At 39.3% G+C, this 18046-nt stretch overlaps 1 protein-coding gene across 1 annotated transcript; it reads right to left on the bottom strand.

Annotated features, from left to right (window-relative positions):
- Positions 1-394: 394 nt before the first annotated feature.
- On the bottom strand, positions 395-17862 carry NT5C3B (5'-nucleotidase, cytosolic IIIB). The gene is made up of 9 exons (XM_063425525.1): positions 17544-17862; positions 16264-16362; positions 15874-15943; positions 15727-15773; positions 13816-13901; positions 8882-8971; positions 8218-8380; positions 3711-3911; positions 395-576 (listed from the first exon to the last, which is right to left on the bottom strand). The coding sequence occupies exons 1-9, from the start codon at positions 17547-17549 to the stop codon at positions 466-468; spliced, it is 873 nt and encodes a 290-aa protein (XP_063281595.1). The 5' UTR covers positions 17550-17862; the 3' UTR covers positions 395-465.
- Positions 17863-18046: the final 184 nt, after the last annotated feature.

Here is an 18046-nt window from a genome sequence, read left to right on the forward strand (position 1 = left end):
TTGACAGTCTCAGCCAATTCTATGGGGAAACATTGTGATTGGCTCAGACCACCACTTCTGATGATGTCACCAGGCAGTTTAGAGGCTGAAAGGGGCAGAGCAAGCAGCTGCAGACTTTAATACAAGTAATATTTTACTATATTTAGGGAGGCAAGGGGGGCTAGTTGGTGGTTTTAACACTATAGAATCAGGAATACATGTTTGTGTTCCTTACCCTATAGTGTTTAATATTTTACAGAGAATTATTGAATGACTGCTTTTCTTGTACATTTTGATAATTGCAGGTTGCGTTCCAGACCATTCTAGTGCAGGGTTAATTGGATATATTACACCCATACATATTGATATCACAAAATTCTATTTTATTTAAGAAAGTGTCTTTGTGGCAAAATCTCTCCAAGATCCTTATACTGGTTGTAAGGAAGGAATTTCTGCATAGTCGGTTTTGGTTCTCGTGAAAGAAATTCAATTCTTGGCCATTATGTACTTCAAGATACCATTCGCTACATCGAGTGTCTCATCTTGGACCAGCACAATGTCATAAGACTGTAGAAAAAGTTCTGTCTGCTCCTCCACCTACAAGGAGAAAAGTACTGGTAAGGATCAATACGTGAGCAGCAGGCCAACTATTCAATACTTACATATAGGTACACAAAATAACATTGAATCCTGGCCCAATTTTATGGTCTGATAACACCACAGGAAGGGTACGTGCCTTCACAAATCTTGGGGGGCTTAATTAGATTTGTGAAGGCAAATCTCTAGATTGTACAGAATTGAAAATGCTAAACTTTTGCCAAGCTGTGACTGTGGAGGAGTTATGAATAAGTAAATTAGATAAACACCATCTGAATGGAGTTGTAGCATAAAAACATACAAGGCATGCTGAAGGTAAATAATGCCGTTTAGTTTGATTACAGTACAGCTATCCATAAAGGCTAGCTCACTTCTCTGGAATTTGCATCATTCAATTAAACGTTAATCACCTATAGCTTATGTTAACCTCTTTTCATGAGATGCTTAGTTTTCTAACACTCCAAGCACCATAACCACTGCAGTCTGCTTAAGAAAAGTTTGATACCTTACCTGGTTTCTGAAAGAAGCTTCTCTTTGTTGGACTGGGCTAAGTCCTGGACTTCAGGGCCGACTTTTTTTGGGGAGGGGGGAGTGGGAAGGGGTGGTGACAGGGCACTCCTGACACCATAAACACTATGGTGGGCTTGGGGTTATGGTGCTTGGAGAGTTACTTTAAAGATTCAACAAAAGACAGACAGGACAAACATTGTTTAATTTCCCTTCTTCTCCTCTATGCTGACTGCCAGGTACGTAGAACAGAGCTTACAAAGTGATTGGCAGGGAGCTAAACTAGGCTTCCCAGTTGCTGGATAAAGAAGCAAGGATTTCCACAAATACCAATTTGTTAAATATAAGTAAAGAGAATGTGAAAAATCCTGGAAAGTGACAGGTAACCTGTGTAGATGACATGGCCGTTACGTATTGTATCCTTTTATTATTGTGGCCCTTTAATGCACAGTTGTCTAGCATAAAGTTCTTCAATGTGACCGTCTCGCGTTAAGACATAAATGGGTGCATTGTTTCCAGTGAGCTAAAGTAAACTATTTCCTTTGGCCGGACTATTTTGAGCACTGCCTGAACACAATTTTAAGCAGAGGAATATTGAAACAGGGGAAATGTTATAAAATCACATTTTCCACATTGACAAAACAAATGAGAAATTTGACATTCTAGAACAGTTTTGAGTCATGTACATATATCAGAGTATTCTAAATCTAAAATGCTATGCTTTCCCATGCATTTGAACTTAAAGGACCATGACAGTGCCAGGAGGTCATTAGGTCCCCCCCCACCCTCAGGGCCCCCCTCCCGCTGGGCTGAAGGGGTTAAAAACTCCTTCAGCCACTTACCTTTCTCCAGCACCGGGCTCCCTCTGTGCTGGGGAACTCTCCACCCCCTGCCAACGTCAGATCCGAATGTGCATGCGCGGCAAGAGCTGTGCACGCATTCAACTGCCCATAGGAAAGCATTTACTCAATGCTTTCCTATGAACGTCAGTGTCTTCTCACTGATTTTCACAGTGAGAATCGCGGAAGCGCCTCTAGCGCCTGTCAGGGAGACAGCCACTAAAGGCTGGATTAACCCTGCAGTGTAAACATAACAGTTTCTCTGAAACTGCTGTTTTCAGCTGCAGGGTTAAAACTAGAGGGACCTGGCACCCAGACCACTGCATTGAGCTGAAGTGGGCTGGGTGCGTATAGTGGTCCTTTAATACATAAAATCACATTTGATTTTATAAAGGGCATTTTAGGCACTTGTGATTAAGTACCATCCAAAAAAATTAAAATTAAAAATATCGTTTACTCATCCCTATATTTAACAAATATATATGCGTGAGATTTAAAAAAAAAAAATATACACTTTATTTTGCAACTGGGCGCCTCCATCATAGCTCCTTGTCAATGATTGTTATAAGGTCCATCCTTATAACCTCAAAGCCTTAAACAATCAAGGCTCACAGTACCTGAAAGAGCTCCTGACACCCTACATTCCATCCCGTTCACTTCGGTCAGCCAGCAAATCCCTCCTGTCAGTGCCAAGAATACAGAAAGACTCAGGTTCCAGGGGATTCAGCCACGCTGCCCCTACCTTTTGGAACTCTTTACCGTGCTCAATCAGAGAGGCACCGTCCTTACAGACTTTACAAAAAAAAAAAAAAAAGCTAAAGACCGACCTCTTCCATCAGGCATTCAGTCCGCTCAGCTGACCTTTAGAAACTCCTAACTTTGATATCTTTATGTTTGTATATTTGTAAAGTGCTTTGAGTCTGACAGCAAGAAAAGCGCTATTAAAAAAAATTAAAAATAAAAATCGCAAATTATTATCCTTTGCACCTGGCAGTCAGCATAGAGAATGCATACAGAGAAAAGGGAAAATGATACAAAGCTTTGCTTTGGCTGAACTGTATTATGGTGTCAATTGCATGTTAAAACGGAGCATCACATTAAAAAAGGGGTAACAAATGTTAAAGGGACACTCCAGTCTTCATAACAACTTAATTTAAATGAAGTTGTTATGGTGTCAGGAGACCCCCCCAGTGCACTGTTACCTTAAGGGCTTAAGCAATTTCTAAATGGTTTAAACCCAAAGTGTCCCCCGGGTCCCTCCAGGTGGCATCCTAAACCAATCAGTAGAACCCCCATTGATAAAAAAAAAGGTATGTTTCTCCTTTATCAATGGGGAGCTACTGATTTCCTTGGAACTTCACCTGACGGCTCTAAGCCAATCAGCGGCATCCATGCAGAATGCACTCTCCCAACTGAGAGTCAGAAGCCAGATGCTGCCTGGGGGAACCTGAGGATCGGCACTTTGGAGTTTAACCGTTTGAGAACAGTTTAACCCCTTAAAAAAAAGAGTGCGCCCATTGTCCTCCATTTAGATGAAGTTGTTATGGTGACCGGAGTGTCTCTTTAATCGAACAGTCCAAGCACAATAACTACTGCAACCCACTGTAGTGCTTCTAGTGCCAGTAGTACCCGCTCAGGAGCTTCATTAGTGAAAATCTTAATTAGTGAAGGAAACATTTCTACAAAGGACTTAGAGCACTAAAAGTCTGCACTTTTTTTATATTATTGATTACTTGAATGCTAAATATTGGCCTCAAAAAATGTTTCATCTTCAGAGCCTACACTCACCTTATCATTGAGGAAGCCAATCCTAAGGATGTTATCCAAACTGGCGACTCCATCGGCCATAGTCAAGTCACCCAAGGTATCTCCAAGAAGCAGGATGTTGGTACGGTCTTTGATCTTCTGGAAGTACTCTGTGTCCCTCAGAACTGTATTGTTTTTGTTGTAAGTGTGGATTAATTCACCCTTGAACCCAATCAGGATACCCTAAGGGGAACAAACTGAATGTCAGCAGTGAGCGGCACTGTGATGTTTACCTTGGTCCTCAACAACAACAACAACCGTCAGGAGATTTCTTCTGACTAAATAATTATCAATATTATTACATTGGATAATATAACATACAAAAGAATTCCAAGCACCATAACCACTACAGAAGGCTGTACTGGATATGGTACCAGGAATGCCCTGGTTCCACCCCGATATAAGTAGTCAAACAGTTTGCTAGTGCTAACAGTTTGACTTTTTACTTGGGGTCCGCTGAACGTTAGTCACCTCTTCCATGAGAGCAGGAAGGTCTCTGCACTGAGCCAAGTCTGGCGAAGCAGGGCTTAACTCATTGTTTGGAAGAAATCACCTGACAACTTTAGCCAATCAAATAGGGACAAGTGGTAACCAGGGCCCTGCTCTGCCGAACTGAATATGGGCAGAAATAGCCAAAATATGAAAGTTTACCTTGTCCAGAAGTGAAGTTAGTGTGACAGGTGTATAACCCAAAGCAAAATAATATAAATTACATGTATTAAATGATCGAGAATGGCAGTGTAACAGGGTCAGATGATATTTAGAGCACATACTGTGTGTGATGAGACAAGAGACGAGTTAATCAGCAAGTTACTGTGTTTTCTGAAAGTCATTTTTTCCCACAAGTTTGTTTTGTTAGGTGGGGAAATGAGGGACTTTAGGGGTGGGATTGGTCAGTATTACTGATAGATATGCAGCACTAATCTACAAATGTTCTACTGTAGTTCCATAAAACTGCTCACTTTGTACTACAGAATTTGACACATTTTATCCAAACCTAGCAGACATTCACACATTAAAGGAACACTATAGTGTTAGGAATACAAAGATGTATTGTGCCACAGTCAGCGTTTAGGTGACCGGGCCAGTACCGCCAGGTTTAGAAAATCTATATATTTCTACCTTTTCTCCTTCGCAGTACTGGTCTGCTCAAGGAAGCTTCATCTCTAAGCTCATTTTTTTTTTTTTTTTTTTAAATTCTTTATTTTTGTTGTGCATGGTTTGACAAAATGATATACGTTGCCACAACAGCAAGCATAATCACATTAATAACACAGATTCATACATATGTGGAATTGAGGTGAGAGCACATTTTTTTTTTTTTTTAGAAACATTTTTAAACGTGGTAATAACGTTTGTTGTGCAAGAGAATGTAATGCGCAGTTACACACCACAACAACGTACATATATATTTGAGTGTAGATTAAACAGTGGTCTGATAGAATTTGCACAATTTTTTTTTTTTTTAAACTTAATATGCTAGCAGACATGACTAAAACGATCTGGCATGAGACATCCTGATATCGCTGACATGTAGAGATCGAGCATTAGGATAAAAATGAAAAGTGAAACAATAGAAGAAAAAAAAAAAGAAACCAACATGGTATAAACATTTGCAACCGCCTGTGAAGCTGCATTATGATGACCATCTTGTTTGAGTAGGCATGCATAAACTATAGCATGAACAAGCTATTTGTTAACCTATTTTTTTTTTTTTGTTTTGGTCATTCACCACAAGTAGTTTCCACATGTTTGCAGCATAACATTATACATTACAGTTATGTCATCTAACAGGATATTGTCCATAGGACAGTGGCTTGGTGAATGCTTGAAAAGTGTAACCATGTATTTCAATATAGATATGGGTGGTCTAAAGGGATTAGTTCCCAGTGTGGTCGTGAGAGGGGTATTCGAATATGCTAATTGTGAGGGTACCATGGCTATATGGGGGGACCTATCAGCGATTACCTCTTCCAGAGTGTGGCACTTACGTAAGGAAGGGGGGGGGGGATGTTACTGTGTTGGAGGTGATTCTCGTCAGCCTGTGGCTACCTGGGAGTGGGTCCTGTAGGTGTTACAGGGCTAGCTTTTGGGTAAGGCATTCTGGGCCAACTGGTCAGATGAGTGTTGGGTTTAAGTTACTATATGTTGAAGGGTTAAGTTCGGCTGGTAGGTAATAGCCATGTGCGATGTGCTGGTTTAAGGGCTGGGATAGGCATGCAATAGATGTGTGGATCTTTGTGTCGGGGGTGGTAAACCTGGCGAATGTCCAAGGAAGATATGACTGCAGTTCTCGTCCCTTCAGGTCACCCCTCTTGCAGCTTGTTGGCGCTGGAACATGCGGGGGATGAATTCCGTCACAGAGGAGGGATCCATCTGCGACAAGTCCCTGCCATCCGTCCTCGGTGGCGTGGTCAAGCCTAGTTGTTGTAGCTTGGAGTCCAGCTCCTGCAGCGTCTTCACCCGGTGTGAGGTGCCTTGGTGCAAGAAGGGGAGTATTCTTGGGAGCCCCCATTTGTATAGGATATTCTTTTGCCGCAAGATTTGCAGGAGTGGTTGAAGGGCTCTGCGCCATGCGATGGTGCTTCGGGTTAGGTCCGGGAAGAACGAGAGTGTGGAGCCCTCAAACAGGAGTGGGGTCTGTCCCCTTAATGCTGTGAGGAGGATGGCCCTGTCCTGGAGGGATTGGAAGCGGACGATCAGGTCGGTGTGGGCCGCCGACGGTGCTGTGCTCGGTTTCGGTAACCGGAACATGCCGTCCAACTTCATCGCCTTTGCTTGCTTTGGTGGTAACAGCGTGATGAGCAGGCGCCGAATGAAGTGCGGCAAGTCGGGTAGGTTAACCGTGTCTGGTACCCCACGGATCTTCACGTTGTACCGCCGTCGCTGATCTTCGGTGGTGTCAATTCTGTCTGTGGTGGCCTTTTGTTGTGCCTGAATTGTAGCCATTTGCTTCTCCAGTAGGGCAATTCTGGAGTCCTGGGTGGTCGAGAGGGCCTCCAGCTGCATTATTCGTGAGGTGGCGCCTTCAATGGCATCTTTGATGAAGGCCATGTCAGCCGCAATATTCGTCCGCAGCTCTGCCAGCAGGCATTTTAGTTGTTCTGCTGTGACTGGTTCACCCGTGTGGGGTGTCTTGGTGTTAAACCTCTTCGGTATTTAGACCGTTGCTCCCTCACCCAGGTCGGAAGACATTCTGTCTGAGAAGCAGGAGGACTCATCCTCTCCCGCCGCCATTTTGTCCCATGGCAATTTCTGGCTGCCCCTTAGCATTTCTCCGATGTCGTGGCTCACCAGACTCTTGTCCGCTCTCGGTTTTTTGTTTTTTCGGCCCATTTCTTGTTCCCAGGCTGCTTAGCCAATTTTCAGCTAGTTGGCTGCCCGTTTTTCGCCGTTAATCCACCTTTTTCAGACTTTAAAGTACGGAGCTCTCAGGAGCATGTCTGTCCTGTTGCACTGCTGGCTCCGCCCCAGGGCATCATTGTTAATGATCTCAGCCAATCCAATGCTTTCCTATAAGAAAGCATTGGGAGTCTAGTGCACATGCGTAGCAAAACGCCTCTCTGAGACCATCTGATGGAAATAGCGGAATTTAACTCTGATATTTTTGTGGAAGTGCCTCTAGTCGATGTCGTATTGACAGGCTCTAGAGCAGGGCTGTCCAACCTGCAGCCCCCCCAGATGTTGCTGAACTACAACTCCCATGATTCCCTGGCTGTTTCATCAAAAGAATCATGGGAGTTGTAGTTCAGCAACATCTGAGGGGCTGCCGGTTGGACAGGCCTGCTCTAGAGGCTGGTTAACCTAGCAAAAAAAAAAAAAAAAACAATGGTTTCAGCTGCAGGGTAAAAATGGGGTAGACATGGCACCCAGACTACTTCATTAAGATGCCTATTGTCTTCTTTTAAGGAGCTAGGCTACAACACTTGGATCATTTCTTTGACATGTATGCCGTCCTTAAATCCTTTATTATATAATTTGGTCCATCTGTCATTTGCAGATACCACAAATTCCAATGTCGAGCTCTCGCTAACCAAATTAAACATATATCAACACCCGCCATGTGACTTCAAACCATACAGTACACACAACACACCCCATTAGTCACCAATATTAAGCATCATCTACCCAAATCACATACCCAGCACCCATCTCACATATAAATAGTTTTCACAAACTTTAATTTCTACAATAGATGCTGTCAACTAATACATTGCAGTCTTACAAACAACTTAACCCCCTACATTCTGCAATCACAAAATATAACCTTGCAGTAACTGCACAGGTTCTAAAATTCAACTGATAGAAAAACAGCGAGGAACTGCTACTAACTGGCACGTGTGGACCTCACGTCCACATTTGTGGCCAACTTATTTTTTAACCCCTTAAGGACACGTGACGGAAATATTCCGTTGTGATTCCCTTTTATTTCTGAAGTTGTGTCCTTAAGGGGTTAATACACAGAGGAACATGTATTCTGGTTACTCACATTGTCATCAAAGTCCATGTAGTTGGAGACAACTTTGATGTTGGGATGAAAGACGCCGGCTTGACGGATTATCTCCTCAAGAACATCGCCAATACCGGCAGAGAAAATAAACAGAGGTATCTCGCTGCGGTTAAGACTGTCAAAAAACACCTGGAAGCCTTCTCTGAGACAGATAGAGAGAAAGTGCTTAGATTTTATAATAATAATATTAAATATGAAACTTGAATTATGGTGGCTATAAGACAGTAGATAACATTTTGTAAATGAAAACAGAGGAGTGTTGGAGGAAGTAAACTGCGTGGGTTAAAAATGAAAAAGAGAGATTGAAGAATAAAAATAAATAAATAAAAACTGCATGAAAACAAAAAAAAAACAAAAAAAGGGAAGAAATATCAATGGATGGAGCCAGGAGTAATTGCTAGTGGAGCAAACACGAAAGATAATTGCTTGGGCTGAGAACATATGGAATTTAATTAGGGTAGTAATCAGAAGGAATGGTTAAGGAACATATTAGGGTGTACACATGGGTGTCCGTAGACACATTTCCAGGAATATTTAAATTAAGGAAAATCTAAAATCCAGGGGGCGAAGGGGGCACTTGCTTCATCTTGCCACCCATGTTTGTACAGGTCCAAGAACAGACCGTTGTGCTACATTATTGTACCTCAGCATGGCCTGAGACTCCTGCACGACTTGTGTTAGTTTTTCCTTCTGGATCTTCTGCTCACAGAGGAGAGTGTGTGCTTTACTCCACCTAATAGAGACAAGAGGAAAATATTGGAACTTGAAACAGTGCGTTGTTACCAACAAATGCATTTACTAAAGACGCCACTCATTTTTGGCACCCACAACACTTCATCTCAATGCCCCGGTAGTTTTGAGCCTGTAGCTGCTTACATGTTTACAGCACAGGGTTTAAATGCCTCTGACGGCAACTAGGGGCGCTTCCATCCAAGCAGAGTAAAACTCAGAGGGTCATAGAAGCCATCTGATTGGCACAGTGTGGCATTTTTGCCGCTCACGCGTACAAGCTGTCCAATGCATTCCTATGGAAAATCCATAGCTTAGATCATAGATGATCTAACCCATGGAGATTAAATCAACCTCGGAGAGAGCAACACAGTGTGGGAGAAAGGGTAAGTGAATTACCTTTTTATGTGCATGGAAAAACACATATGTTTGCCCAATGTTTTGCTACAAAAAAACGATAGAAGCCACTCATTTACGTACACAATAGCGAGATTCAACAGAACTCACCATGGGTGTACTGAGCAGGTGAATTGGTTCAACTGGAGATATAAAGGTTAACAAGCTATGTATGTGCATGTGGCTGTCATTGGAGAATAAATGGTGATTCCTTTTGCAGGGAGCAAGCAGAAATGTACTGATTTAACAAAACCAAGACGGATGCAGCAGGCCTTGTTCTAAGATTTTTGGGTAAACCATTCAAATGATCACTGTGTGTTGGAAAAAAACTTTAAAATAATTTATCTACAAAAATTCCCATTAATGTGACCTCTGTAGATAAATCACTTTTTATATCAGATTGGAATAATATGAAAAAACAATTTAAAAAGATTAGATCAAGGATATTCTTAGGAAAAGAGAGAGGTCTGTAACACCCAGAGATAGCGGTCATATTGCAATAGTAAACAAAAGGAAATAACACCAACCACAAAGTGTAAAATTGTACCCTTCAAGCAGGATGTAAATATAAAATAAATAAATAATACTTATGTATACATATGAATGGCAGGATAATCATGAACAATGCCTGAAAAACAATAATAACAGCAAAACATTGTGTGTACTGTCAAAAGTATATATAAAAGAGTGTAAGTGAAAGATATGTTCAACTCACAAATTCCAGAGCCGTATCAGGCTCTGTATAGAAAGCCCAAGGTGCCTAAGCAGGCTAAAACGAATAACCATGGACCACGGAGATATGAGGAGCCACAGCAGCAGATAGATAAATAAAATAATGAATTTATTCAATAAATAAAGTATAATATAAAAGAAGCTCACAAAAAGAGCAGAGAACAGACGCGTTTCGACTAAATGTCTTTATCAATGTCTCTATGTATATCCTATGCGCTGCTGTTTAAATGCTGTCCGAAGTTGCCGCCAAAAACTTTGTCTGTGTGATACAGTATGGCGGGTGATGTCACTTCCGGTGCGCCAAACTCATACGTCGTTACTTCCGGTCCAGCAAAAATGATTTCAAATTTCTCTGCTTGAACACTAAATTGTTCCGGATCACTACAGTTTAGTGTTCAAGCAGAGAAATTGAAATCATTCTTTATTGAGAAGAACTATAGTTCTCCATTTTTAGATCAACAAATTCAAGAAATCAAACAGGTCCCTAGACATGAAGTTCTGGAATACAAAACTAAAAAAACTATGGAAAATAATGGAGAAGAGGAACCTCTCCTTATTTTAGACTACAATAGCGAAGCCAACAGAATTAAAACTATCATTAATAAATATTGGCACATACTTTCGACTGATGAAGACCTTAGAGATATTATTAAAACTAAGCCTACAATTGTCTACAGGAGAACTAGGAATTTACGATTTTTTTAGTTAAAAACCATATTAATTCTTCATCTAGTATTAACCACTTCTCCCAACAACCAGGTTTTTACCCCTGTAAGATGTGTATGGCGTGTAAAAAAACAACATTCCCTAAAAGAAAAGTAGAATTACATCTAAATCCACTAATAAACAATATAAGATCAAGTCGGTTCTAACATGTCATTCTTCTAATGTGGTGGATCTCCTCTGGTGCCCATGTGGTCTACAATATGTGGGTATGACCACTAGACCTTTCAAAACCCGCATTAGGGAACACATGGGCAATATCCAGAGGAGATACGCCAGCCATAGCGTTTCTGCACATTTTTCGGAATATCATGATGGGAACCCAGCACTACTTCGTTATACGGTTATATACCACAGGAAGAGGGATTGGAGAGGAGAATATAATTTTAAAGAACTAAGTAAGGTGGAGGGAAAATGGATTTTTGATTTGGACACTTTAGCTCCTTCGGGTTTGAACTTAGATTTCGAACTTGTTCATTTTTTTTTTTCCTAGTTTATTTATTTTTTATATTTTTCCTCCACCTTACTTTGATATCCACCTCTTCCCCTTATGTGTGGTTTCATTTTATTTTCATCAGTCTCTTGTACACTCACTACACTTGGTATTTATAGGTATTTGTTTTATCTTTATTTAAATTTTTTGATTATGTTTCTGATATATATGTATGTACATATATGTAATATTAGTTTATTATTGATTATCTTTGATTGCCAATATACTAATATATATTTTATTTTCGGATGCATTATAACTGTATTCTTCATCTTTTTCAGAAATGGGAAGTTATACCTTTGTTGGTTCCCTATTTTATAATTACTTATTCATAATTATTTATGTTTATTTTTTTATGTATAATTCTTTTTATGTACAATTTTATTGTGAGATGTTATATATGTTTAAACACATTTTGTCCCTTTTTAGAAATTTTAAGGAAGCTGTATTTTAATATTTTCTCCTTTCTTCTCCTTTTTTTCTGTATCTTTTACCCCTATTTTATTAGATTCATGGAATGTGTAGATAGTTTGATTTTAATAGATTGGATTTTAACTAATCAAGATTTAAGATCTTTTCAATATATATATATATATATTTTATTAATGGTATTATGTAGTATTTTTTGTTTATTGATGTCCCTTTAAAATTGAAGGCTAAAATGTAAATGATATTACTGATGTAGTTTTAAAATTGAAGCTTAAAATATAAATGACACACTATACTTGATTAAGGCATTTTAGAGTTTTGTTTGTCTATTTATTGTTTAGTATAAACATATGTATGTGAAGCTAGTGTAACATCTGTTACTTTAAAATATTGTAAGCTCTATTTTCTTTTGACATCAACCCAAATCGAACAACGCCGTCTTTTTTCCGGAGAAAGACGAAATAATCCGGAAATAGACGACGTCATGACATAAGAACGCCGGTTGACGTCATGACGCACAGAACGTAATGACAAAGCGGAAGAGCGTCAGGGGCAGTTCGAAAAAGAGCGCCAAACTTTCCTGCATATAAACGAAGGACTTGCAGCAGTGGACATACTCCGGATGAAGGCGAAAGCCGAAACGCGTTGAGAGACAGGACTGTTTTCACTTTTATGGGACTTTATTTTACCGAATTGTTTTCAGCTTTATTTTATTTATATAAATAAAATTTGTTTTTATTTCCACTTTCATCTGTTTGCCGTTCTAAATGAAAGTGAAGGTACTAGCTGCAAAGAAAAATTTCGGAGGTTCCAATAGAAAGTCCTGATTTTCCACTGCTTACAAACCTGAGGTTTGAGCCAACTTTTAAGTGGCTCTGGATATGTGAGTAAGACCATTACTTACTGCACAAATACTATATGTCAACAATATTACCCTATGTCTTTTTGTTTTAACATTTTAGATTGACAGACCAAGTTTGGGTAAAGTTGTTTTATATTGAGTGCTCTCACCAATTTTACATATTTTCGACATAAGGGCATATTGCCCCAAACAAAGATGGCGACCGGCCTTTACTAACTAACTATTGTCACTGAAGATTTGAGGATATGAAATCATTTTTGCTGGACCGGAAGTAACGGCGTATGCGTTTGGCGCACCGGAAGTGACATCACCCGCCATACCGGATCACACAGACAAAGTTTTTGGCCGCAACTTCGGACAGCATTTAAACAGCAGCGCATAGGATATACATAGAGACATTGATAAAGACATTTAGTCGAAACGCGTCTGTTCTCTGCTTTTTTTGTGAGCTTCTTTTATATTATACTTTATTTATTGAATAAATTCATTATTTTATTTATCTATCTGCTGCTGTGGCTCCCCATATCTCCGTGATCCATCTGACTTCAGTGGTCCATGGTTATTCGTTTTAGCCTGCTTAGGCACCTTGGGGCTTTCTATACATGTATTATTACGTATTGAAGCACCGACTTGTATTTGTTATTTGTTTTAGCATATTGCAATAGTAGGCTATTGGGGTGAGTCCCGGTACCTGAACCCTAACTTTCCCCATGGGGCTTAGATGAGCCGCGCGCGCATTCAAACAGCCCAAAGGAAAGCATTTCTCAATGCTTTCCTATGGACGTCCAGCATCTTCTCACTTCCTATGGATGTCCAGCGTCTTTTCACAGTGAGAATCGCAGAAGCTCCTCTAGCGGCTGTCAGTGAGAGCCACTAGAGGCTGGATAACCCTCAGTGTAAACATAGCAGTTTCTCTGAAACTGCTATGTTTACAGCTGCAGGGTTAAAACTAGAAGGACCTGGCACCCAGACCACTTCATTGAGCTGAAGTAGTCTGGGTGCCTATAGTGGTCCTTTAATGTTTCTGTTTATGAATAAATATGCTTATTTTCATTTTATTACATTTATCAAATTAACCTTTTTAAAAATACATGTAAGTATTGGCAAGTTAACGTGCAGATCTCTGCAGAGAGATAGGCACTATGCTAGTATGTAGTAAAGAATTATTTAGTTGCACACTGTTAAAGAACACACAATCTTCGTTAGGACTTACCATTCGATCATAAGAGGATATTTTTCCTGGGTAGTTCGTTTGGGATCAATCTCAAGAGGATAGTAGATGTTGAAAAGTTCTTTCAACTAGAAAAACAAAAATAACAAAAGAGGATTAGATGTGACACGTGAAATCGGTCATCGAGAATGTATAATCATTTTAAAATGAATTATGCTGAAAAAGATTTTCACACCAAATGGTGTAGTAGTTGTACACTGTAGGAATGTAATAAATTGAGGTATATTATATTGCAGTGGGCTGCAACAAGGGCCATGATATTTCAAGCTGGTCCATGGTGAGAAATACGATCAAGATAAGAGATGTTTGAAAACCAGTAGCTAATTTTGTGTGATGTCGGCACAATAATTCCATTTAAAAACAAAACAAAAAAATAAAAAAACTCCCTCAATGAAGTAGATACACCCACAAAGGAAGAATGCGTGTTGTTTGTTTGCCATGTCTTGTTTGGAAGTAAATTAAAGGATCACTATAGTGTCAGGAAAACAAACTCGTTTTAATGACACTATATAACCCTTAGGTCCACCCCACACTTAGGGCCTCCATCCCGCTGGGCTGAAGGCCCACTTTGCTTTCACATAGGACATGCAGAACTGTTCAGTAAATGAATAGCGGACCGGTCACTCTGCAGTTGTGATAATTTGTCACATACACTAGTTTACTGTGAATTGGGCTATGTGCACTGATTGGCAGAGCTGAAGTCCTCGGAAGAGAGAACGCTGTCAAAAAGGATATTCCTTATCAGGGAATTAGCTGCTTAAATGACAACCAGGGAGGTGGACATGTTTCCAATTTAAGCTCCTAATCGCCAAAAAATAGTGACCTTTAAAATAATAAATGGCATAGAGAGGGTCCTTACACCATAACCACTTCAGCAAGCTAAGAAGAAGCTAAATACGTAAGCGGTGTTAAAAGTCAATCTGTAGGTATTACCAAAATGCAATAAGTCAAAGATGGGTGTTTCTTTAGTGTCAGCAGTCAATGGCCCGAATGCCTTCCCTCTTGCAATTTTGCAGCCACTAAATGGCCATGGAAAAATATCATGAGCCCAAACAGGGATGGCGTAAGCCTAAGGCGCCCCAGGAAGCCTCCTTATGGTCTACCAGGAGGGGGAAAACAAAGACTGCCCAATATGGAGGACGGTCTACATCCATTTACAGACACGACTTTAGAAAATATTTTATGCAAATCAAAACCTTAAACTACCGATTTCTTTGCAAGAGTAAGGTAGGCAAAGGAAATTCAGGGAGTTTAAATTCTGAACTTGCTTGGGAATGGTGGGAGAAAGGTGAAATCTGGGTTCTCGCTCCATTTCTTTAACCCTTCATGTATCTTTTTTTGTGAAGACAGTGAGATTGCCATACCCTCACTGCGTATACATGAAGGCATGCGAGGAAGGTGCAGCGAGGAAGGAAAAAAAAAAAAAAAAATATTGATGAAAGCCTGCTCTCTATTTAAAAATGAATAGCAGTCAAATATTGATATTTTTGGTTTATTGAAAAAATTGGCTGTCTATGCAACATTAGCCAATATTAAAGAGACAGCCATCTCCCATCTCTCACTGTATTTAAAAAGCTCCATGGAGAGAATATATTTTGTAAAAATACTCTTTTTCTCTGTACTGGATTTGTTGCAAAAATCCATAAAGTGTCAACCCTGTTTTTCTAATGATTTTCAATGGTAGCGCTGTTCATATCCAATAATCTCCAGCCCAGCTTGAGTTTAAAGGGTATATACTTCAGCAGTCCCAAGCAGTTTTATTCATAGTTGGGAGGGGGGAGGGGGGGGAGAAGGGGGAAGGAACATATTTAATGCAAGTGAAGGGACCTGAACATAAGAGATTTGTAACTTTTTGGTGAATGTTACAGATTTGTAAACTCCCTGACAACCTACCTTTTTCCTGCAATCTTCACTTACGATCTTGCTGTTGTCGATGATATCTGTTTAGGAGAGACGGCATAAAATGCCCAGTTTTCTCATTACCTACAACAGGTTTCAAAGCTTCACAGTAACGGCAGAATTTGACAATTGAGTACTCACTATAACAAGTAGGACATCTCTCCCCGTTATACCCGAACCGACTCAATGTCATGTCAAAGTCAGAGATGACCTGAAAGATGACATAGTATTGTTACAGACAGGAGAGAAACAAACGGAATGCACATCTGGATGGAAGCATCCGACTTCTCAGTATCAAAATTAGATAAACACACAAACATGGATTTGTATTACTGATTTACCTGTACAAAAAAAAAAAATAATAATAAAAAAAAAAACAACGGATTGGGATGGATATAAAAATATGCAGAACAGACTGAAGTCAATATATGAATGCATAGTACAAAAATAGAAAAATAGCACAAATGTAAGGCGTTTATACAAATGACGATAAAATAAAGTCTGGTCGTAATAGCAATTTATTTTTGATACCTGCAGTTTTTGCTCTCCTCCTTTCTGCAATGCCATGATAATCTTACGAACCTTTTCAGGATCCCTCATACGAACTGTCTCCTTGTTTAATTCTGGAATCTAGAAGATAGAAAATGAGCTTTTCTGTGTAAAACTTAATAGGCTACAAATCAACAAAAACAAGAAAATAGATCTGTTAAGCAAAATTAGAAAAAACAGAATTCTCCCGTCAGCTAAATTTGCAGTTGGAACTATTTAGGCCTATTTGCATTATTTTTTGGACAATTTACACTTTAACCCCAAAAACATATCTTGGTGTAATTAGTGATTCATATGAAGCTGAAGAATTCTATAGTAAATGATACGCTGTTCCGCAAGAGTACAGTATGCGATTAAGTCCCAGTTTGGAATCTGGATAAGGTAACTTGATAGTACTATACGTTATTTTGTATGAGTGCACTCACACACATATACTAACTACTTGTCACACACTATGAAAATGTCGGAGAAGCTCAAATCATACATACTGGCCATTGATTCATCCTCTTGTCTGTTTTTTTTTTAATGGAAGTGAATTTGAATTACCAAAGCTTGCAAACTGAAAGTTTCATTCCTAAACTACACTGAAGAAATTAAATCATTAGCTAGCCCTTAAGTAGCCATTAAGATCTGAGAAAGGGCTACAAACACCTTTTGGGGGGTTTATTCACTGAACAGTACATTAAAATGTTTTTAAATAAATCTAAACTGGTCAAATTGAAAAAAAATTAAATAATAATTAACAGCATTACAATATTCTCTGATTGGCTACCTTAGTCTAAATTTAGTAATTACTTTAATCCTGTTTACTACAATTCACAATTTTGTAAATAAACACCAAGAAAAATGCCCATGGACTATTTAACTCATCAGCTACTTACCTTCCTGCAAACCAATTGTTATAACATATCAATGCACTAGAAAATGCCTTGCCGTATACAATCAACCCAAAAGAAGAAAGCAAGTGATAGTAAAAAAAAATTAAAAAAAAATAATAAAGTTAAAAAAAAGGAAGATGTTGATAAATCCTTTATATGCAGAAAAAAAACCTCACCACTCCTTATTTACTAAAAGATCATTTAAAGAAAAAAAAAAAATCACCTATAATATCCCCAACTCACAATCTTCTACAGAGAATACACAAATGTGTCTAAATCCTGGAAGGGGTTAATGCAAGTATGATTCATTTCCCAGACCCTAATAGATAATGTCATGCACATTGGTAAATCATCAAACAAAATACAATGCAATAGATTACTCACAATCATTTCTGCTCACAATCTTCCACGATTTCAGATCTCCAAAATTCAGATATTACGAGATTTCCAACAGCAAAGCCCCACAGCCCCCCCAGTAATAATAAAATTATTTTTATATCTGTATATTCTAAATGTCCATGTGTCTACAGAACTATAGGTCTCCCCCGATGCTCTCTGTATTTTCTTTCATGCACAGATACAATGTATCAGTGAATCACTGCTCTCACACACACGTCAATTATGTCAAGATTCTATTCCTGCACAGGATGTGCCTGCACTTTGTGAAGCATGCAGCCTTTACAGAACTACTTCCGGGTAACACTTGTTGACTTCCGGGTGTACAAACATACACCCTCCCAGTGTGTACAGTATATTGAATCTATAGCTTACTCACCATATGACGTCTATAGCACGTCATCCATTTGGGGTTTATCCACTAAACAGCGAGATGTAGTGAAATATAAAAACAAAATTGGTCAAATTAAGGGGAAAAAAATAATATGGAA

This window comes from Pelobates fuscus, chromosome 6, assembly GCF_036172605.1.
Source record: "Pelobates fuscus isolate aPelFus1 chromosome 6, aPelFus1.pri, whole genome shotgun sequence".
Taxonomy (NCBI): Eukaryota; Metazoa; Chordata; class Amphibia; order Anura; family Pelobatidae; genus Pelobates; species Pelobates fuscus.

Excerpts from the sequence above, each read along its gene's own strand:
- NT5C3B (XM_063425525.1), bottom strand. Across the intron at positions 13,902-15,726 it reads GTGAAGATTGCAGGAAAAAG|TTGAAAGAACTTTTCAACAT; the intron begins GTAGGTTGTCAG and ends TTGTTTTTCTAG. Across the intron at positions 577-3,710 it reads TTGGCTTCCTCAATGATAAG|GTGGAGGAGCAGACAGAACT; the intron begins GTGAGTGTAGGC and ends TTCTCCTTGTAG.